This window comes from Anoplopoma fimbria, chromosome 10 (genome assembly GCF_027596085.1).
Source record: "Anoplopoma fimbria isolate UVic2021 breed Golden Eagle Sablefish chromosome 10, Afim_UVic_2022, whole genome shotgun sequence".
Lineage (NCBI taxonomy): Eukaryota > Metazoa > Chordata > Actinopteri > Perciformes > Anoplopomatidae > Anoplopoma > Anoplopoma fimbria.
The window spans coordinates 371926-395930 of NC_072458.1; the positions used below are offsets into that span (position 1 = coordinate 371926).

The 24005-nt window shown below is 40.7% G+C and overlaps 1 protein-coding gene across 1 annotated transcript; it reads right to left on the reverse strand.

Moving 5' to 3' along the window:
• Positions 1–467: 467 nt before the first annotated feature.
• Positions 468–24005, reverse strand: LOC129097657 (uncharacterized). Its single transcript, XM_054606565.1, has 7 exons — positions 23775–24005; positions 22120–22330; positions 20945–21935; positions 19511–19651; positions 18276–18409; positions 10582–10653; positions 468–802 (listed from the first exon to the last, which is right to left on the reverse strand). The coding sequence occupies exons 1-7, from the start codon at positions 23999–24001 to the stop codon at positions 767–769; spliced, it is 1812 nt and encodes a 603-aa protein (XP_054462540.1). The 5' UTR covers positions 24002–24005; the 3' UTR covers positions 468–766.

The window sequence follows — 24005 nt, forward strand, 5'->3', positions numbered from 1 at the left end:
CAATCAAATCAGTTGGCATGAGCCCAACCTGCCATTCAGCACTGAGCCCACTTACAGATCAATGGCCTCTGAGCCATGATAATCTCTTGAATTGATTGGTTGGCCCATTGATCATTACTCCAGCATTAACCAATCAAACATCTCTCCAGTAAACAAACATGCCAAATAAAGACATCCCCCGGAAGTTTGCTCCCAGAGGAGACACGAGTGATGCGAAGAAAAATATATAAACTGAAAATCCCCTTTAGAAGAGAATATCAAATCGTAAGAGTGCTTAATATTTCACTGACTTGATGAAATATGCATTGTAGCCCAGAATGGAGGAAAAATGCAATGATTTGGATGCATTATGTATGAGAAGGTCCGCTGGCGAAAATGACTGCACTGTTGAATAATCGCCATTTCACTATCACCACAGTACAATGAGATTTTGTTATTATTACGCATCACTCAATTCATTTGCAAAGTGCGTACAGTTTGCATTTTGTATTTAGGGCCTCACTCGTGTGTGCACAGCATGCATATGGCCACTAATGAACCAAAGCACTGACTGGTGTCGGCTGTGTCCTTTGCCTCTGCCTCCCTTGATGAGTCTCACTGGTTCAGTCCCATAAGAGCAGTAGATTACCCATAAAAGTTAACTACAGTTGTATGACGCACATATTTATTAGGCCGCTAACAGGGGGAAATAACAGAGTCTGGTGAATTTTCATTGTCCAGCGATGACTTGCACAAACACAATTACTTTGTGTCGTACCGGCTGTCGTCACACGTGGGTGTGTTTAGCCCGTTTACCCCTGGTCTGAAAAACAGAGAGAGAGAGTTTTAGGTGCACAGGAAATACAATGTTATCTGTTTTACAAATATGGAGCAGGAACTTAATAACTAAATAGGCCCTCTCTTTTGTCTTTTTGAATACAATTCAAGGTTCATTACATTTTACATGGTGGACACAGGAGACAGAACACACATATATAGTTATATACCCTTGCCTTATTTGATGTCATTTGACTGACCCGATCTCCGTTTCTCAAAAGCATGTTAAGGCTATGATTACTGTAAAATCCATTTAACGAACCTTCTTAAGCATTATGAGTGTTTCCCCAAAAAATACCGTTAGATTCTATTGGAAATAAGCATTGGTAAAATATTCATAGGATGCCTTCACCTTATATATTTGTCTCTTCTTGCTGAAATAATTGCCATGTTTCTAGTTCAAATATCTTCTCTTTTCTTATTATTTATGGTGTCATTTTCCAGATGCTGATATCCTGTAGGTCAAGTACAGATTGATGACATGAAACTCATGGGGACTGTCAGTGTACATGTACACTTGCTTTGATTTACTGCCTTGGGAAAAAATGTGAAAATAAAAGATCTTAACCTCTAAAATCAATTATTACTTGTAAACTTGGCCCTGCATGGTCTAGTCAAAGCACCCGGGTATCACTCACGCCTCATGGTTTGATTTGACATGATTTTACCTCCTAACTTGATTTTTTTTTAGGACATTACACGCTAAAGAGAAATTTAAAAGTATAACTCAACCAGAAATCATCAAAGCAGAGCAAGGCATTTATACTTGTTTACAGCTCCCTGTTGCTCTACCAGCTGAGCGGGGTTTACACTCAGAGCTGCTACCTGGCCTCATGAATTAACCATAACTTTTTATTTCTATTTCATCCACTGTAATGATAATAATTTCCTCTTAGCTGCGGTGAGTAATGGTGAGTTAATTAGTAATAATTGGTTTGGTATATGTCAAACCACAGAGTGCTGAATGCCAGCATTTGGAGCTTGGGAACTTTATTCCCCCCTATTAGTGCTGCTTATTGTTATTATTAGAATGTTTGTTAGGAAGTAAATGAGATTGGATACTTTTGTTTTCATTCTCTATTTTTTTTTTAATCACCAAGCACAATTAAACGACATAAACTAGATGTGGTGACATTACTGCAAACAGATCTTGACACGCTACACAAATTTCCTAGATGTCCTGACACAAATACAAGTTAAGGATGCCACACATGGTGCTAGCGTTGAATCAGCATCGCTTGAAATGTGTTGATATTTGCACACAAATCTTTCGGACAGGAATAAAAAAAAAAATAGACACAGGCTCCAGTGTTTGCTGTTGACTTGTATACCCAGCGCAGCGCTTAAATCTGAGGAGCACAAACAATGAAATGCTCTCGACTCAAACAAACAATTTTATCGAGGCAGTGTGCAAGGAGGAGTGTGATTTGATGTAGCATGTCTATCCTGGGAACGTCTCTTTAAAGGGACCGGTTTTCCTAAAGTGCACTACTCAATGTTTTACAAGGGTGACTCCTCACTGCCTGGTTTAAACTCGGCATCTCCCGCAGACCCAGATAAAAGAACTGACTGTCTGGAGTTCCTGGAGATTCAAGTCAAGAGGTCTGGCAAGGTGGTATCTTCACTTTGACTTAATAAAATCTTTTTCTGTTGCAGCAGCTATTTTCTACAGGTTTGATTACATGGTGTGCCACTCCGTAGATGCACCCTGTTACACGGCCTCTACAAACACAATTGAGACAGAAAAAGAGGCTTCTGATACAAAAGCCACATTTTGCAATCCAGTAGTAGCGTCAAAACACGTAAAAAAAAAAACGTAACACTCTCCAGAACCATTCGCACTGCCTCTTGAAAGGCATCTTTGTATTCATGACTTGTACAATGTGTACTCTACCTGAAATATTTAACAGATTTAAATATTTCACTTCAAATGACATGTATTAACCACAGGAGTTCCTCGGATGCGTAGAGAAATGTTGTGCATATTTGTGCACTCCTGATGAAAATTGTGAGTATTGGCAGAAGTAAACGCCTCAGCAGATAAAGAGGAAGGCCCGTAACTGTTTTAGAGCATTAAGTCATGGCTACTGCGCAATAAATGGAGGCGGATGCTACATTGCGTGGTGTGAAAGAACTGAACTGAACATCTTTTATAGACAGGCGCTTCATACGGTGGCTTACTACTGGTTTCTCTTTCAAGGAGAGTAAGACACCACCACACAAGCGATGCTTCAAACCGGCTCCCCCCTCTGTGTGTCAAAGACTAGAGAGACAATTTCCCTGCTGTAACAATCAGAAGATCACTCAAGGCCTGCACTGTGTCCTCCAAAATTTGGAGATGTCCAAAAATGGAGCTTGACTTTACAGTAACCACGCCATAAACTACAAAGGGCCCTGCTCCCGTCTTTGGTTTCTGAGATGAGTTGCTTCTGACTGGATCCCGCTGCTTTTTCTTTTTCTGTGCGTGTGTGAGGGTGTGTGTGTGTGTGTGTGTGTGTGTGTGTGTGTGTGTGTGTGTGTGTGTGTGTGTGTGTGTGTGTGTGTGTGTGTGTGTGCGATTAGGGGACTGCGATCTTCCTCATTGACATTCATGAATGCATTTGATGTCAAACAGTCTAAATATTTAAGACACTAGAGGGCAAAGGGAAGAAATCTGGGAGCAGTCACAAGATGCTATTAATGATTGATTGTCCTCGCTCATCTGCACTGTAGTGAAGGTGCCGCATGCACTTGTGCACACGAGTCTGCAGGAGTGATTAGCTACGTGCACGCTCATGACGGGATGGCTGGTGTGTGAGTATTTGGGAATGTGCATTTCCGTGTCTTAGACAGAGAGAGACAGACGGAGAGATCTCATAAATATGTATATCTGTGCGTGCACGGCCACGTCACCCCGTGCGCACACATCACTGTGCACTGCTGCATGCGTCTTTGTGTCTTCGCTCAAGTCCAAACGATGAAATTCAAATAAAGAATATCAAGGCGAGGATAACATTTGGATGCTGTTTGGATGACAGGAAAAATATTGGCCTGGCAGTGATATGCCTTTTATGCTGTCACTTTGATGGTCAACAGAAGAAAAAAAACAACACTTTTTTTCTTATTCTAACTTCCTCACAGAAAATATTTTCTCACTAGCTCTTTTGCCAAAACACAACTCTATCCAAATAATGAAGGTGTCAGAAAATCAGATCCCAAATTAACTTTCTATATTAGTATACTCTATTAATCTAAACCAGTTATTCCCAACCAGAGGTACTTGCTAAACAGGGAGTACCTCTGCAGTTGGCTGTTGGTACATGAAAAGCTCCCCTTATTATCTGAACAAACTCAACAAGAAAATATAAATAAAGTTTAAAGAACACAACACAAATTTGTGTTGAGAAAGAAAATAAACAGTCAAATAGGATTACAAATTGGTCTGATGCTAATCCACACCTATTTACAATAACCAGTGAGCTGTCCATCAACCTGAGTCAGTTCAGGTAATCACCACCACATGTTGCAATTGAGAGTTTGTCTGAAAATAAGTTAGCAAGCAAGCTAAGAAGTTGGAATAGTTACAGCAGCTAACATCCATCCACCATCCATTGTACTTTTCAAAACTGCCTCAGACCATGTGTATGCACAAATGATGAAGGCCTGGCATGTTTTAAAAAATGGAAACATACATCTCTTATCTAAATCAATATACAACATTATTTTAAACCGTTGATTAACTGATGCATTTGCCAAAAGTATTAAATAACTTTGTAAGTGATGCCCAAAATGATTATCATAATTCAACTTTCAACTACAAAAACAGTTTCCCAGTCCTAGCTTGCAATATAGTAAATGAGACCATCTATATTGATATGTAACAATTTTAGTTTTAATTGTTTTTATTATATTAGTCTTTAGTGATCGGCTGCTTCCACCAATTTCTAGTAACATGAAATTGCATTTATGGAGCAAATGTTTAGTTGTGAAATGACTTTGCTATTTTGCTTCAGGGGCCATGCTTCTTCCTTCTTACGAGAACTTAACTGCTTTCCCCATGATACACCCCTAGGAAAACGTATATTTCCTTATAAAGAGAAATGGGGGCGTGGCAGTATGCTGATGGAAAAAAGCTGGCATGTGGCTGTCAATTTAGAAAAATTAGGATTAATTAACAGTGTCATGAATTCAACAGTAGTTTAGTTAATTTAGTAAATTAGGCCAATTGTTATGAGCAAACTTGTTGGAATAATAATCCACACACATGCTGTCTTTCGATGATGCATTCGACAGTTATCTGGGGCTTAAAGATACACAATTGACAAATGCACCCGTGCAAAGACTTCAAACATCCACAAGCTGCTGAGAAAAAGGACAGGGGCAAGAGGGTGGAGGAATGGTGTGAGGGAGATGAAAAGGGAGGTCAGTCGAGACGAGCAGCCCCGAAGAAAAGGTAGCACAGTGGCAGAAAAGAGCATGAAGACGGGGAGACTGAGAAGAAAGGCTCTAATGGCTTTAAAAAAAATAAAATAAAACATGTCCCTCTTTTCATTTTCTTTCTCCCTCTTGTGTCCCCGGCACTGCTGAACCATAAAATGTTGCAGCGCTCACCTCTCACCTGCCTTGTGTCTGACACAGAGCGGGTTGCGACAGTGTGACACCAATAGTCACCCCCACCGTTTGGTGTGGAATTCCGGTTATCAAGCCTGCTGTCGTCAGCCTCAATCCTAAATGCTCACTGGAGGTGCACAAAGGGACGCAGAGAGGAAATGGCATTTGGAATTTGTGGATAATACAGTGCCGACAAAGAGATTGTTGATGAAAAGCATTGTGGGATTTAGGAGGGATTGAAAAGGGTCGAACTATTTCATTTCAAAGACATTTTCTGCACCTTTGATGCGACCGAGCAGAGCATCACTTGATGATAGAAAAGAGAATTGATTTGTAGGGTTCCTTTTTCATGAAACATCCTGCTTCTGCAAAATAATGCTGCAACTAAACTAACCTTCTATAAAAACACAATCAATTGGACATTTGCCTCCGGTCCTAGTTCTTTCTCCTTCATCTTTATGTAGTAATCCATTTCATGTAAAAAGACTTTTGCGTTCTTTCAGCTGATTGATCTGCCTACTTGAAGTGATTCACCTTTACTCACTTTGTGAGATTTCATGGAGGCCTTTTACATTTGCTGTTTTTATTGAAAAATCCTCTGACACAGTTTTGGTTTGTTCTGAGGAAAGAAATGAGTTGGCATGAGCATCAACAACCAAACCTGGCTAAATCTGGTGAGCAGAAGCTTTGCAGTGGAAATTGCTTCGCTAATTTGTGTTTCTGGGATGGAGACAGTTACTTATCTCAGATTTCGTTAATACCGCCAACAATCCCTCCTGGCATCAGAAACTCATCAGATGTGCACGTAAACTATGGCTTCGCTATGGCGGTGGCATAGTGGCATAGTGGAGAGCAAGGTAGTTCTCCAATCACAGCATCGGTGGTTCGATACCCGGCTTCGGCAGTGGATGTGTCCTTGGGCAAGACACTTAACCCCAAGTTGCTCCTGAAGGCCATCGGTGTGGACTGATGATGAATGTTAGTTAGAGTCTGATGGTGGCACCTTGATGGTAGCCTGTCATCAGTGTGTGAATGGGTGAATGATATGTAACATACTACTGACTGTAAGTCGCTTTGGAGAAAAGCCTCTGCTACATGACTGTAATGTAATGTAATGTGTGTGTAGCACAACTATAGACCCAACTTTAATGGCGACATAATTATTGGACCCAACATTATCAACAAAGAGGATACAGTACAAGCCCATCAAGTCCACCGCGTTAATTTACCATATTATATCCACGATGTGATCTCAAGGAAGATGGGATAATAACTCTACTTAGCTCAAAAAACTAATTCACAAAACAACAGGCTTCACGTATTTGTTTGGAACTGTATGTTGTGGTATAAGGGCTGTGTTACTGGACACGAGGACTCATGTGATTATCAATGAAAGACAGATATGAGAAAAAAAGGATGAAGAAAATGCAAAGATTTAATACGCTCTCAACGGGTGCTTGAACCCAGCTTTTTAACATGCAGACTGCAGTAACACTTTAATCAGATCATCAGATAAACACAGAAAAAAGTTTTGGACTAATCTATTAAGCACCCCACTCCTCTCTCTTCCTCCTCTCCTACCCTGTTTTACCTCATCTACCTCATCACTCTCATTCTGTGCCTACATCTCCTCCCCTCTATCTTCCACGCGAAGATGTGGGTGGAGGTGTTCCACACTGCTGTGTGATATATGCTGAGTTTCGCTGTGCTCTGTGCACCTCCATGCACCACAGGGTGCATGTTTACTCATTTAGCATGTCAAGACATGAGGTGGAAAACTGTCACCTCCTCTCCTGATATGATAATAATACCATGTGTGTTGCTGCCTCGGCCTTACTCTTTATATAGTACAGCATCAATATTCCAAGTTTAGATGAATATCTTCAGAGTCAAAAATCCAACAATCTATTCCTAAATTTCAGGACTCCAACAATCTTTTCCGTTCTCCTTTCTCCCCCCCCACTCATTTACTTCTCTATTGTTCCTCTCCCTCTCTTTTGGTTCAGCTAGGCAGTTGTGCCATGTAAGTTTAAAAAGCTTTGTTAAATATTAATAAATGGGTTTCATCGCCTCAGTCAAATCTTTACTCATTCAACCGCAACATGGCACATATCTGCTTTACTAAAAAGAGTGGAGAGGAAAGAAGAGTACAGTGTGAAGCGGGTGTGCCCTTTGAGCAGCTATTAGACTATCTGTTTGAAGCTAACTGAGGAATGGGGCCCCTTCGGCAACTGCTGTTCACCACACAATGTGAACAAGGCCCACTTTAGACTTCTCCTTATCTTTTATACCCACCTATCAGATGTTAGATGCAACACAAGCAGACACATGCGGACACAAGTGCACACACAGAAACACTGAGTGCGAATAAAGACCCAACCCACTGTGGATCAGCTGTTAACTCACAGTAATCACAAATTATGAATATAAATGACCACAGCGATGGGATGTTTCTTAGGATATAGTGATCATTTAGAGAACAATCAGCATGCATGGGCTGTGAAGGTTGAGGCTACACGCAGATACACTCACATACACGCTGTGCTCAGCGGCAAATAAGCTGATTCAAAGATACGCACTCAACATTTGAACTCGGACACATAATAACAGCAACGGTGAGGTTCATACTGCTGCGATAAATTGGCTTCATTTAGAATAACAGAGAAACATCAATACAGAAAAAAACCCTCATCTTTCTACCAATTGGTAGCTGATAAAACTGGCAATTGGACAATGCGAGTAACAGTAGCAAAGCCAGTCTGACTGTGACTTCACAGGATGCATTTGTCACCTTATTTTGGCACAGATCAAGAGGTGTTACATCTATAGAAGTAACATGGTATAGATGGGTGATAAGCAGTCTTGTGTCCGATAACAGTCGCCTACATGCTCAGCTGGGGCCATGGGGGTGCTTCTTGCTACGGATATCATTCAACATCAAAAATATGGTGTATCTTCATGGTGTTTGTTCTTTGGCTGTATTGTGAAAGCCATAAGCACACAGCTACAATGCAAGGGTTGCTTCACCCAATTATTAATAAAAAAAAAACAAGTACACACATCCCCTTAATTACCCCTAATGGTATATAGCCATTCAGATAAAAAAAATGTTTTGCCAGGGGATACCTCTATCCCAATACAATGTATATAGTTTTGATTGTGGTCTTCAAAGCAATACAAACATTGAATAAAAACCTGTATGATGACAAAACAAAGAAGTTCCTCGGACCATAACCAACAAAATTATACAAGAAATCTCATAAATTGATATCTCGAAAGAGGGGTCTGTGTGGCCAAATATGACCAAAGGTCAATTAGAAATTATGACCTTTTTTTATCATTTGTGTGAACTGACCATTTCATTTTTGTGTGTGGCTTTAACTTTTGTGAGCCAGATTCGAAGCCTTGTACATTAAATGACTCACCATGAGGTTAATGGACTGCATCCATATGGAGAACACTCATAGAGATTGACTGATCGTTGGAACTGATATTCTACTCATATACATAACAGACATTCTTATGACATTTTGACAAGTCATTCTTGTTGTAATGCAACAAGTTAACTCTATCGTTAAATCTGGACTATGGGCAGCACTTTAGCAAATTGGCATAGATGTCGTTCACGTGGACGTCTATTTCACGCTGGAAGTGTTTTGCATCAATACCACCATTTATAGCGGCCATGTAACACCTTGAGCTTCACACCTAATGTGCGAAACTGTAAGCAAGACATACTTTTATAATTCGTCTATTTTTTGGGGGCTTACACATATAAGTATAACCATTTTGTGCATAGCTGTAAGTACAGCCAATAAGCTTTGAGCACACAGCTGGACTGTGGCTGAACGCATGCAGTATAGAAGCTTTCAAAGGTATGACGCCACTGCTGTGCTGTTGATGTGCTGCTTTCCTACAAGCCCCATGTAGACAAAGGGTTATACTTGTTTTCTTTATTTACAATTCCAATGGAATGCCCCTATCACAGTACACATTGTGATACTCAAAGTGTTGTTTGGATTTGATTTGGTGCAGATATCATTTCCTCTACAAACATTTGTGGCCCACGGTTTACTATTACAGTTGCCCTTAGGGAAAGTCCAACGTAGGGGTCACTAGTTACTGTCCATCATTCAATCTCCATCTGATTGAATGACCTCCGTTATCTGTTAGTCTAACAATGTGTGAATATGTGTACACGCCGTGAGACAAGTTCGACTCACTGGGAGCTTGTGTGGTACCACCCAAAAAACGGCTTACATCCAAAATGTAGCACTCAAGGGATGGAGGGAACGTGCACCAGCTGTTACCTCACCACTGAAATATAATACAACAATAATGTGGTCTTAAAGAACCTCTTGGCTGATCCTACCAATGCAAAATGTTTAGTCTTAGAAGTGGAACATTATGTTTATATGATGGCGTAGCAAACAAAAAGCCGTCTGCTCTAAAGCTGTGCCATTTTGCATTGCCTTGTGATGGTCATAGAACTTATACTTAAAGGCAGCCTGCCTCCCTCTCATCTAGGAGAGAACAGACACAACATGTGGCAGCATGAAATTCACTGTGACACCACTAGCTACCAGTGCCAACACAAAAAAAAGGCTGGTGGGGAGTAAGGGTTGGGCTAAGGGAATAAAAAATGATGGAGAGGAAAGAGTAAGGAGTGGGAGGAAGGATGAGGAATGATCCCTGATTGTGCTTGTCTTATGAGGGGCATCCATCAGGAGTGACACCGGGACAAATAAAACCCTTTTTTCACCATATTCAATTATATAGCGTGAGGCAGATTTTTACACTCAAATGCACACACGCCCATACATGCACGCAAAAAAACATGAATGTACGTGCACACACTCACATGCTCACACTTTTGATTCACATGTGTGCAGCGCATTCCAATCTAATGTGACTTATATTCAGCATCATTCTCACAGAGGATTGTTTAATCTCTACTGAGGAAGATTTATTGCACAATTGGCAGCACTATTATATGTGATACAAGTTGACAGTTTCATGAAATAAAATAAGAATCTATGGAGGACTGGAGTCGCAGCTGCAGCATGCATGCACAGACTCCCACATTAATTACAATTGGACGTCAAATCAGCAACGCAAAGTAAAACTGGCTCCAAACTTTAGGGACAGGAAAAAAAATTGATTGTTAGGCCTCACCTGTTGGAAGGGAAAAAGGGGATATCTGACTCCAGGAGGACAGTTGGCTCGATTAACCTGGGCTCCAAAATGCTGGTGGAAGAGAGGAGATTAAAGAAGTGATTAGAAGAATATAAACAAGTGATCGAAGGACAGAGAAAGGTTGAGAAAAAAAGACAGATAAATAATACGCCTGAGGGTGTGAAAGAAGGAATCAATGTTTAGCTAGTTTGAATGCCAAGAAAGTGTCAATGAGGAGTAGGTCTGAGATATTCCTTCGCAGATAAACAGTCTCACCATGTTCGTCTTTGCCTTGACAAACCCAATAAATAAGTAAAGAGATGAATTCAGTGAACTGTCTGTGGGTAATATTTCAGAAACACAATGGAACTGGAGTCAAAAATGCAGCAACATTTTCAGGAAAACAATTTGGACAAATTGCTTTTGAGAGTTTTCATAAAGAAAGGTAGCAAAACTCCTACACTGCAATGTCATAGGAATGCCAATGGTGCTGAAGTTGTCTTGTCATGAAGGTATGTGGCACTGCTTGAGTCTCTTGTTATTATTAAAAGATGGAACCACATTCAAGGTGAACTGAATTGGAAATGAGGGCTGCATGGTGGTGTAGTTGCCAGCACCGTCACCTCACGGCAAGGAGGGCCAGGTTCAATTCCGGGGCTGCAAACCCCTTCTAAGCAGGGTTTGCATGGTCCTCGAGGTGTCATTGTAGGTTCCCTTCCTGGTTCCCTCCTGGTTCTCGGACTTCCTCCCACAGTCCAAAGATATGTAGCTTAGGTTAATTGATGACTCAATAAATTGCCTGTATGTGTGAATGTGAGCGTGAATGGTTGTATGTGTTGGCCCTGCGATAGTCTTGCGACCTGCCCAGGGTGTTCCCTGCTGCCTTGTACCACGTGTGATGTGAGCATACAGTAAGTACATTAGTCGATGTCATAATCTTGGAGTAAAAGGGCTGAGGTCAGAGGACTACCCGTTGCTGTGACTTTTGACAGTCTGATAATTTGCCGTCACTTCATCTCTAGGCTAACCAAGCGTCCATTCAGGATGTGGAAGCTTAGTTAGCTAGTGAATGAAAACATATGAACAGCATATGGGTCCTTCCAAATGTTTAATATAATAGAGCTCAACAGTGATCTTTCAGGAGTGGAAACCGAGTCATATTCTAAATCTAATTCAGATTATTAGCGATAATGTTATAATACACCAAGGTAGACCTACCACACGCTATGAGAATGTGAAACAATAGTATATGCTTATGCAGAGCCACACGTTTGTTTTATTCGAGACATCACTACCCACAATCCTAAAAGTGTAACAGTAACAATGTGTATTTCTGAAAACATTTGAGGTGAGAAATAAGCTATGCAGCTGCTTAATCTGTCTTCATTTTAAATGGACAAGGTTAGTTTCAATGGCAGCGCAATTTGCCTTGGTCTATGGGATGAGCTGTTCCTTCACTCTTAAAATAATGATGTACACAGTCTTGTGCCTTTGTTGTGTTGTTGTTTTTTGCTTCAAATCCAATGTTTTATGGTCACTCTTCATCTTGCAGTAGGTTTGCTTAGTCCAGCATTTGTAGCAATACCTTGATCTATTCCGTAATCTTGTACAAGGATGTCTAAGTGTTTTTGTTGCCTAAACCTAACAAAGTATTTCACGATGTAGTCCTAAACCTAGGTAGTTTGATGCCTAAACCTAACTGAGTTTCATGCGAAGACTGAAGTTCATTTTGAAAGACCATATGCTTGTTACGACATAAATTGGCATGTGTTGCAGCCTTTACTAGCAATACCGGCTTTCAGATATCAGTCAACTGATGCCATGGGAGCTGGCCACCCAGAGGCTTAGATATGGTTGTCTGAACTGATTTATCTTCTTTTCACCAAAGGAACAATGGGCACAATAGCCACAGAGTCAAAGTAGCTTATTATTATTATTTCCCTTGTTTCCTTACACACAAAGTGAGGGGTAATTTAAAAGCTACTAAATCACATAAAAATTCTACACATACCAAATTTAGGAATAGAAACATTTGCCGAGTCAAAGCAGTTTAGAGCTGGATCCTTAGGTCTCAGTGGCCCGATTAAATGCAACCTGTATGCCAAGAAACCTCTCGTATGAAAAGAACGAGAGGTACCATGACAACTTCTACACATGACCAAGCACAGAAATGAACCATTCTTATGTCTGTACTGGGATAATCAGATTTATATATATATATATATATATATATATATATATATGCAGTATAAGCAACAGGCATTAACTCATGTCCAAATTCTGTATTTAGTACTTACAAGGCTCATTATCCAGCTTAATGCAAGTTTGCCATAATTGTCAAAGCAGCAGTGCCCTACTGAATTCTGTTTCCAACAATTTTAGAAACTTAAATCACCGCACACAGTACTGAAAAGCTTACTGCTCGTATTAACACACCATTATAATAAAAACAATGCTCAAGTTCAATCATTCTTATTATATAATAATTACCATTAATCAAGGTTTATTATATATTTTTGATGGGCTGTAAATTATATTAATCATAAAGTCACATTTTCACCACAGGTGAGCATATTACCTAATTAGAGCAGAGATCCAATTGACAATTCCAGTGAAGAGGCAATCTATCATGATGTAGTAATAATAATAATAATAATGATAATGCCGCTTTGTCATTTGCATTTCGGCTGGAGAGTTAAATGTCTTGTGATGCCAGGCGCTCACTCATAGCACCATCCTCCATCTTTGAGCATTTGAAAATGCTAAAAACAGACTTGAGAGTAAGCTCTGAAAGCCAAAAACCTCAACACTTGGCAAGTTATCTTAGACTTTTTAGTAATAATCAACAAGTCACCACAAGTACACTCTAACACATTTCTGTAGTCTTCACAGCATTATTACTGTATAATGGACAAATGCTTACTGTAGAACCTATATGCAGCATGTTGCTGTGAATATGCAAAGCATCATGGTCAAAATCAATTCCTGCAAAATCCTACAGTAAATGTATTCTACTGTGTATCACATTACAGTACTTTTGAGCTGGATTATTCCTTTGTACTTCCTTGTTGCCAGATATTCTGCACCTTTAGGTTAACTAACCACAGTCTTCTCATGTAAAGTAATCGTTACCTGTGTACGTGACTTTAAGATTGCACCGAAAGAGAGAAGTAGGGAGAAACTTTCCTGCACTAGTAAGCTAACGTTAGTGTTACTAATATTAACAAAATAGTATCTGCACTTAAAATTTTGATATAAATCATTTGCCGTCATTAAATTGATAAACAAAAGTTAAATGTAAGTTTGAAATGAATTGGAATCGTTGTGTCTGACGCCGACACCGTTTATGTGTGTGTTTGTGCGCTGGTGTTGTCAATCTTTTTTTTCTAACCGTATGTTAATAACAACCTGTAAATAATGCTTACATTTAAAATAATCATGAGTCTGTCTGTGATGAAGGTCACATGTTTTTTTTACAAGAATAACAGAGTTTATTACAAAATCAGCTCCTGATGTTAACCTGCACCTTTATATATATTTTAGAATATCATTTTTAATGCAACATGAATTATTATATTATTATTATTATATTGATTAAAATGAGTGTTGTTTATACTATACATTTAAAAGATACCAGTACCATAGTATCATAGCCACCATGATGTCATATAGTTGTATTCATAATGTATATAAATCTAATTTCATTTTCATTTGAATGTTTATTTGATTTGAAAGATGTTTTTTAAATTTATAAAGATTTCTAATGTTTATTTGAGTTTTGAAGATTTAATGATTTATAATTTCATTTCATTCATTTATTTTTTGGGGGGTCCTGATTTGATTAATTTGGGGATTCAAATTTTTTTTTGGGGGGGGGGGGGGCTGATTTTTTTATTTGGGGATTTTTTAAATTTATTTATAATTTTGTTTTGCATTTCTTGCATGGATGTGATGTCATGAGAGGTAGTGTCATAGAGGTGACTCACCCCAGGTGGATGCAACAAGGACTACAAATCGTCAAGACATCCGTTAACAGACTACAAAACCCATAGTCAGCAGGACAGCCAGAACAATGGTTGCTGCCCAGCAGAACCAATAAAGCTGACTGCTCTACTAACACACTAAACTATCATATTGATGATAAACATTCTACCTGTTAAACAGCATCATGTTAGCATTGTCATTACCTGTTTCTCAATAAGTTATGTGTCTTAGAGCCCTCAAGACTGTAGTGCTTCATACACTTGTACAAACTAGTAAAACTAACTATTGTGAAATTCAGCTGTACTTTGTGTTTAGTGACCTTAAGAAAATGTGAGCATATATTGTGGTCATGTTCTGCTTTGTTGCAGTAAGAATGGTACTTAACTGTTGAACTGTTTCCTAGTTTGCTTTCTATGTTTTTTTAATGTTTAAATACATATTTTATGTGAAGCTCAGAGAGGTCTCAGGTGCCTCCCAGAGACTGAAGGGTTGACGTGGGGGCTGGAAAAGAGAAAGGCAGAGATTTCCTGATTATGAACAAACACATTGATTTGAGCTTTGAGGAGGTCTGGGTCCGGCGTCCCCACCTCAAAACCAATCTATGGATGTCTCTCAGAGACTGTGAGGCTGCTACTGTGCTAGCTCTCTTTCCACGCCCATGAAACTGCCACAGGAGGGACCACCGTCCCATATTTTTGAAGGGCTTTAAAGTATCTTCTTTTAAACACATAGAACCTTGTTTTGTTGCCTAGTTACAAGATTTTTCAGCCTCCATACTCTGAAGATTGCCTCAGCCGACTGAGTTCACATAAGCAGAATCCACACATTGGTGATGACATGGACATGCTGTCAAATATGCAAACACAAACTCATCTCCTGCATGAACAGGTCACCAAAGAATGAGCATCTGATAAGTGGTCAGAATCAAAAATGTGAGACAAAGTTTGACACTTTGCCTTTAGGGCTCTTCATACCTTTATCTAGTTGACACACTGAGGTCAATGCACACTTGAGTTTTGAACACACACACACACACACACACACACACACACACACACACACACACACACACACACACACACACACACACACACACACACACACACACACACACACACAGACTTAAAGAAGGAAAAGGCCACCTGCTGGAGAATAACAACAGACCTGTGTAGCCTAGCAACAGCTCAGAGACAGGCTTATTAGCTGGAAGAAGAGAGAGGAATGCAAGAGGGAAAACTTTGGCCTGTGTCTCTGCCACTCACACACTTACACAAGCTGAAGGGCTCACAGGCTCAAATGCACAAGCCTCATCCACGCCCGACCCTCCTCTCCTCATACAAACACGCCCTGTTTCTGAAAATAACCATATTTGCAACAGACCATCGATCAGGCTGCTAAACCAAACAATTTGGCCACTCACTTGTTTTTCCCGTCTGCCAAGAGTGGAACATTTTAATTGTCAATTCTTCAATGTTTTTTTTTTATTTTTTATTATTTTTTTTTATACGTGTGAATGCTATGGCCCCCAACTGCCAGTCTAGGTATGCCAATTCCCTGACACAATTAAAGGAGCTTCACTTATTTGTTTTCTTTTCGAGGCAGTGTCTAATATCCCCGATTAGATTACTGAGGCAGCAGAGGTTTAAATGATAAACAATGGTTAGGGTGGCTGAGTGAGAGGCTTGGATAATGAATAAAACACATTCAGATTGTGGGCATATGTGGGACCTTGTTCTTCCTGAGAGACCTTGGTGTTTTTTAAGAGAAACACAAATAGATCCGATCACCTATTCACAGCCCATTCCCATCCGAACTTCTAGAGTTGATAAAAAGGTCCTCAGCTTCACCTTATCTGCTTCTTTTTTTCTACCCTTTCTATCTTTCCTGTAAAACTTTAATAGCAGAGTATTTCGTTTATGGTCAGCGCCAGAGCAAGAACAAGTAGGTGCATGTGAACCAGAGCTTCGGTGTGTGTGTGTGTGTGTGTGTGTGTGTGTGTGTGTGTGTGTGTGTGTGTGTGTGTGTGTGTGTGTGTGTGTGTGTGGTTGAGAGAGAAAGAGAAGAAAACAAAGACAGTGAGACAGATTTTAAAATGTGTTGGTGACTGAAATAGTTCTCATAACTTTTTTACTCTCTCTATAAACATTACTTGCATCTCTGCATCAGCTGTTTTGCTGCCAAAAATAAACTTTTATAATGTCTCTCTCCATCACCATCACACCTTTTTACAATCTCTTTCTCTCTCTCTCTCTCTCTGTCTCTCTCTCTCTCACCCAGGCTTGCCGCCTTGCATCTCATCTCTCAGCTGACACCAAGAGACCCCATATTGCCACTTCCACCCCGGGGGAATGTGCATTGCAGCCTCAGTAATTATCCTGCTGGATTGGAAGTGCGGAGGCCAAAGGGGCAAACCTCAGAGTGCAGTAAGCCTTGCTGTCACTGTCACACACACACGGAAGTGCGCAACCCGAATTTAAATAGTTCATAGACGAAAAGGGCAGAGCAAGGAGAGATTGAGAAAGAGAAGATGGAGATGTAAAAATATCTATTTTGTTTTTACATGGAGGGAAGAAAATATTCGGCTTACCTGACACTGCACACTCCAGACTGAATCACAACAAAAAACTAAATAAAGTTTAAAGAACGGCAGGTAAGTGGTTGTTTGAGTAAAAGCAGTTTTACAGGAAACACTGAGGGTAAACTTCCAAAAGCTCTTTGCTGTGTGTTCACAAATGTCATATTGGGAAACCAGAAAAGTATAGTTCTAAAAATGTTTCATTCACTTAGTGAATACAAGTCAGCAAATACAGTTACATCCCTGTTCTGACTCCTCATTGTGATTGGCTGAGGAGGTTCTCTAATCTCCCTGATATGTCGCTGAAAACATCGGTCTGTAAGCACCGCTTTGCCTGGTTGAACTTATTACTCTTGTATCCTAGAGAACGCAACATCTGCCAGCACTCTTCACTTAAGGACAACAAATGTATTCATTAGAGTTTGTTGTTACTTTGTCAGTCAACATCACACTGCGTAGATGACAGAGTGGTTTTTCAAGGCTGGCCGAAAGATGTTACATTCACGTTTTTTTTCACATGCGCAACACATACATGCACAGCAGTGCTACCTCCGTGGAAGCAATTAAGATGTGGAAAAGACTAGAAATGTTCTTGGTGAATACAATGTTTGTTCTAGCCGGAACGGAATATATATATATATATATATATATATATATATTTACTACAGAAGTGTGATAAGTCTTTTACTGTGGTGTTGGTTCAGTTAAAGTAAAAATAGCAAGGGAGAGCTGCGTAGCAACAATAGCTTTGTTGGACTGAGAGCTCGGTTTATAAGACATTCGAGTGAGCCTCAGATCAGCTGTGAATGGTGTATAACTGAGCAATAATACAGGATAAGTAGTGCTGTGATTGTGGGGGTCACTGCAAAGTTATATACACTTCAAAGTAAGCCTCCCCCTTAAATCCTGTTTAAGATCTGAATTCAAAGCTCTTTTAAAAAAGCATATAATCAGTAAGCTTTGGGAATCCAGATATATGTAGCCATTGTAATTCAGTTGTAGGCTTTATCAAATTAAATGCGTTAAAACAAGAGGTAAAAGTGCAATGGAAAATTGCAATGTGATGCTGCTAACATCCAGTTACAGATTAAAGTACGTATTTGTTGATCAATTTAAATCTCAATAAATTATTCACCTGATGTGCTGCAGGATAGCCAGGTCTAACAAACGTGTTTGGGTTGCGAGGTCGAGGCCCGTGACACATAGGAGTGGCTGCCCGACAGGAAGGAATCACTTTGTTGGGGAAGTTCTGAACGGCAGAATACCTGGCTGTGAAAGGATGAAAGACACTGAGTTTCCACTGTAACATTGCTTCACTGCAAACTCTGAAGAGCTGGTTAATTAGCTTGTCTTCTAGCACAACACATTCAAACACACATGCCGCAAATCAGAATTCACACTGAAAACGCCCAAACAGGCTGCACCGCATGGTCCCCTCCCTGTTAAGACTATTACTATGAACATAAAGTATCATGAAGAAACTTCTCCTGAGAGGAAAGTGATTGGATCGATGATTTTAAGTGATGATTAGTCGGCTACACTAATTTGATCAGGCAAAATTGAAAATATGACAGGCTGACTGAACACATACAAGTCAATAGAAATGTAAAATGTCTGCACTATCAAGTCAAATTTGATGAGTGAGAAGTTAAGAGGAAACTTTCAACATTTACACATCTCAAACAAGAACATGCTTATGGGAAAATCTTCCTGCTTTATGGAAAATAAGATGTTACAATATACAGTAAAACCACTTCTGTACATTTCTGTTGGATCCCTGCTTTATAACTGACTAGATTACATGTCCGTTTTGTTAAAATGTCACTTTATCTTTATCATTCATATCAATATCGGACCAAACTGTGCCAGAGATCTGTCAGTGTTCGGTGCTGGGCTTGATAAAAAGGCACAGATTAATTGATGTCACCAACAGTAACAATACCACTGGTGCGAGATGGAGACCACCAATCATCCCGACTGCAGCCTCATTTGCATGCGGTAAATACACCAAAATTTAATATCGCAATTAATTTGACAGTGATATATTGATGTTTGGAAATGCTACACACAGAACCTTTGAAGCACAGTGCATGAAGGCTAAGAGGACATGCTGCAGCCATCAAGCTCAGTTGGTGTTGCAAAATAAATGCACTCAACCAGTGATGATCATGATGAATTCTTCATGTGGCCCACCATGAAACATAATACCCCTCATGCACACGCAACTCCCAACACACACCAACACACACACACACACACACACACACACACACACACACACACACACACACACACACACACACACACACACACACACACACACACACACACACACACATATTGGCAAAAGATGCCAAGGTATAAACTTACCTTTGGCTCTGTTAATGGTAACTGTCGACTGAAAGGTACAAGGTCTGGCTTTCTCCTGAGGGGCAGCTGCTTGCTTCATGCCCCCCTTGGCAGCGCTAGCCCAGGACCTGGCATACGCATCCAGGCCATCTGTACCTGCAACTGCAATATGCACAGCAAGGGGGCAAGGATTACCAGTTTTCCCATTTCACATGCACATCGTCTTGTCTGACCTGCGTCATGTTAAGTCTGATGCAGATGGTAGGCTTAATAGAACGGTGTTATTTTACTCTGCAAGGGGATTTTCATCAGGCACCCCCCTCGAGGGATCAACAAAAGTGCCATTAAATCAACAGGGCTGTGTTATCACGCTGCAAACTGCTGGAGGAGTGCCAGCAGTTTGTATCACATATGCACATTTATTGAGCCGAGCAGGGCTGGCTTCAGGTGCAGCCGTGCACCTGTTAATAAGAAGCAGAGAGGTATTCAAACAGAGCTGAATATAACTGAAACATATAATTTTATATATAGTATAATATCCAAGCATGAAAATATGCCTACATTTTTTTTTTTTAATATCATGAATAGTAAAGGAATGACCCCACTGCAAAGTGTGTAGGCTGTACTGTATCACTGTATGTACCATACAAGTGACACTCCCTATAAAACATTTAACAGTGTACTTGAGTTACCGTTGACTTAATTCATATCTGTGTCCACTGTTCTATTCTGCACCAACAGACAGTATGGAGGGCTCCCCGTGTAATTCACTTTGCCAGTGCACAATAATCCCCTCATTATGAAAACATTTTCCAACTGAGTCATCCGACTGAGGAAGCACTTCCCTGCAACGGCGATGCGGAGTCAAAAAGCGTGTCAACACCTACACAGAGAGACGCAATGTTTGCATGCATATATGTGATTGTTTTTGTGTGTGGGCAGACTTGTCTGGGATTACAAGTGACACTGTGTGCTGCCCCCTGATTTATAAGGTTGTTCTGATTTGGCTGTTTCGCTTTCGACACAACTTTGTTTCACGAAGTAGGTCTCAAGTTCAGAAAAGTAAACAAAGAAGTGAAGCTAAGCTGCCTGCTACATGGCAGGAACAAAAGAGGTCCATTAAATGAGTTTTTTTAAATGGCTGAGAGAAAAGGGTAAAAAAACTTTGTGAGCTAGACTTTGGCAAAACTTTCACTGAGCAAATTCTGAGAGGCAGCTTTTCTGCCTTTTACAGGTGCTGCTTCCTCTCCCCTGCCTTTAATTAGCAGACTATGACAGTGTCATTAATATCAATAATAGAGTCTCAGACAGGAATGTTTGTGCATTTGTAGCTTCGGAGGCGGTTAAGAATGGCATTGGATGATATTAACAATAACCAGATTATTTATACTGACTGATAGAAGCAGAGGCATATGAAGAGCACGGCTAGGAGGAGACACATGGCAGATTTATTACCTCTAAGAAGCAGCTGGTTGTTGGCCTTCAGTTCCTCACAGATGATGGGAGGAGGGATGCCTTGGCCAAATGTTTGAAGGTCCAGCACAGATTTCTGATCTCCTGCACAGATGGAGGAGACCTCGTGGGGCACATTTTCCATCCTCCTCTGATGGGAAGCCCCGCTCTCTTGGCATTGGTTTTGTGGGCGAGTATGCCGTCTTTTCCCCTCTGGACCTTTGGTCTTGGGATTCCCATCACGCAATTCACCCAACGCTAAAGGTTTCTTTGGGGGCTGCAGAGCCGGGAAGTCAGCCGATAGGTCATAAGCCTCCAGCTGTGTCGGGGCTGCTGATGGTGGTGGTGCAATGTTTTGAGAGTTTGCCTGAGGTGCTTTTGCTTCCCCTTGGACAGGAGCCTGTGCATGGGCGGTCACGCCGCCTGCCAAAGTGGCAGTGGGGATGTCATGTGGGTGTAATGTACGGGGCATCTCCCACTGGCTATGCATCTTCCCCGAGGCTGGACGCTCTGTGGGACATGGTGGAATGCCAGCCTTTATGGTAGATAGCGGTGGAAAGTCCAAGCTCCCGAATCTATAAACCGGGGAATCCTGCTCGCTGTCGGAGCTTAATTCATCAAATGAGTGTGGAAACTCATTTTCCTCTTCATCACAGTCATTGTTTTCACTCTCTGAGTCGCCGTCACTGTTATCAGTGCCACAACTTCTCACCCGAGGTAGAGCTACGAAATCATTATCATCGTCGCTAGAATTGCTGTCACAACTGCTAATTATGTTCTTCTCGCCCTCACTTTCGCATTTAGAAAGTGAAGGAACTTCCTCATCCTCCAGGCGTAGGGTGTGGCCCTCATCGGTGGAGCAGACAGGATTAGTCACCGGAGGTTCAGGTTCAGTTTCAGAGCTCTGTTCTTCTCCTTCGCTGCTGGATTGGAGGTACCAAATCTTCGAATCGTAATTTGCCACATTACTTTGTTTATCTCGCGCATCTTCCTCCTGACATGAAGGAATTGTTGTTAACAGAAAATATTGATAACAATTAATAATCTGTTTTTGTTCTCTTTGTAATAATTTGAGTTAATAACAAAGTTCTGATATTATTGGTTTCAAATCGAGAGGCTAACTAGGCTAAAGCAAACCAACATAGAAGAGCTTTTGCTCACATAGCCAACGTGCTCACCGATTTTTTTTTCCACTTTGCCTCCTCCTTTCGTTTCATCTCTTCTTCCATCACAGGGTTCAGTTCCCGTGCAGGCTTGGCAACATGGGGATGTCTGTGGCCTGAGAGATAAGGGCGAGGAAGGGTGAAAGCTGTGTGGCGTTGCTGCTTGTTCTCCTCATATCGTGTGCTCAGACCCAAATCATCTGCCTCTTTCTGATGCTCCTCGGCCCTAGACGCACAGAGAGACGCAGACATGTGTGGGAGTGTGGCGGGGTTAACACATCTTTAATACGTAACCGACCATTGCAGCAAAAACCACTACCGCTACAAGGTTAACTTGCTCACGCAGTCTTTTCATAAAGAAGGAGAAATGTCTGATAGCGGTGTCAGGTTATTTCACATATTCAATATAGTTAGAAGGTGTTTTATAAGCAGGTTATCTAAGAATCTGATCGTGATCATGTAGAATAAAGAAAAGTTCACCTGTACCATGAAAATGCTCCAAACAGGTTTAATTTGAGTCACTGTAAAGTTTTTTTTTTTGCTTTTTCTCATCATGCTTTAAGAACTAATACCAAACCTTTTGTGAAAATTATACATTTTTGGAAGTGCTTCATACTATAAATGAATTGACTGACCTACAGAATACACAGAGGAAAAACAGAGGCCCGCAGGTTAACCAGGTGATATTGTGTAAGTCATCTTAATTTTATTTCCCCACTGAACCGAGTGTTTAGTTTGAACCCGATGTCTTGCCTCAAAGAGCAGGAATCATGGTGCCTGTGGCTCTTTCCTGTATGTGCGGTTCGGCACTCGCCTCAAACCGTGACATTTTAATGAGGCTACTCTTTAGTCACCATCCTGTCGACTGTCGAGCCGCGATGCGGAACAGACGGTCCGGTGGGACCGGGGACGCTCATGATAACGGAGACGTCATGGAAGCTCCGGGCGACCGGTGAGCAGATGGTGTACATTAACATTATGCAGTGGGTCCATGACCGCACAGCAGCCCTACACTGCAATGTGGAGATCAGGGTTAGAACTTCAACCACTTTCCATAGTCCTATCCAATTAAGGCAAATACTGTAATGACTTTTAAAATGACACTGTAGGCTTGGCTGACAACAAAACAGCCTGGACAGAAGCTACAGGTCAAAAACTTGAGGATGACCTTTATATTTTTACATTTTATAGCTGCAGTGAGAAACTAATAGCCCTATTTTAATGAGTAAATAACACTTAGAACTTGTTTTAAAGTAAGGGAAATAATGAACATATTTTAATGATTTCCAACATGTAGAAATGCATTACTAGCTTCCTATTAATGTCTTAAACCTGATCTATAGAACAACTGTAAGAAAAAAGTCAATACATGTTATATTAATTACCAATTTAGTAAAGAGCAGCACCTTGAGGATTAATAAAACCATCCACAATCATATGGATTTCTTTTTCTAACCTCATATTCCATCATTCCACAATCAGATATCCAGCCTCACATTCATAGACATGACACTTTGGTGATACCAAAATGAAGAACAAAACAATGCTGCTGCATTAGCCTGCAAAGGTAGTAGCATATATGAGACTGAACTATGGGAAAACACACTACAGCATATAACGTTATAGGAGGACCCATGTCCAGCGTGTTGTGTTTGTTGTATTGGCCTCACCGATGACTGGGTTTGCTGTCTGATGTCCTGCAGTCTTTATCGTTCTGTCTCTCAGGTGAACTTTGACCTCTGAGTTCCTCCTTGGCCTCGTTTGCTCTTCTCCAGATGTTTTTGCAGACTCGATCAAAGTTGTCGTTGGGGACGTGAGGGTGGATCCATGCGGAGCGCGGACACGGAGCGTAGGGACGAACGGAGAGCTTCATGTTCATCATGTTCATCATGTTCATCAGG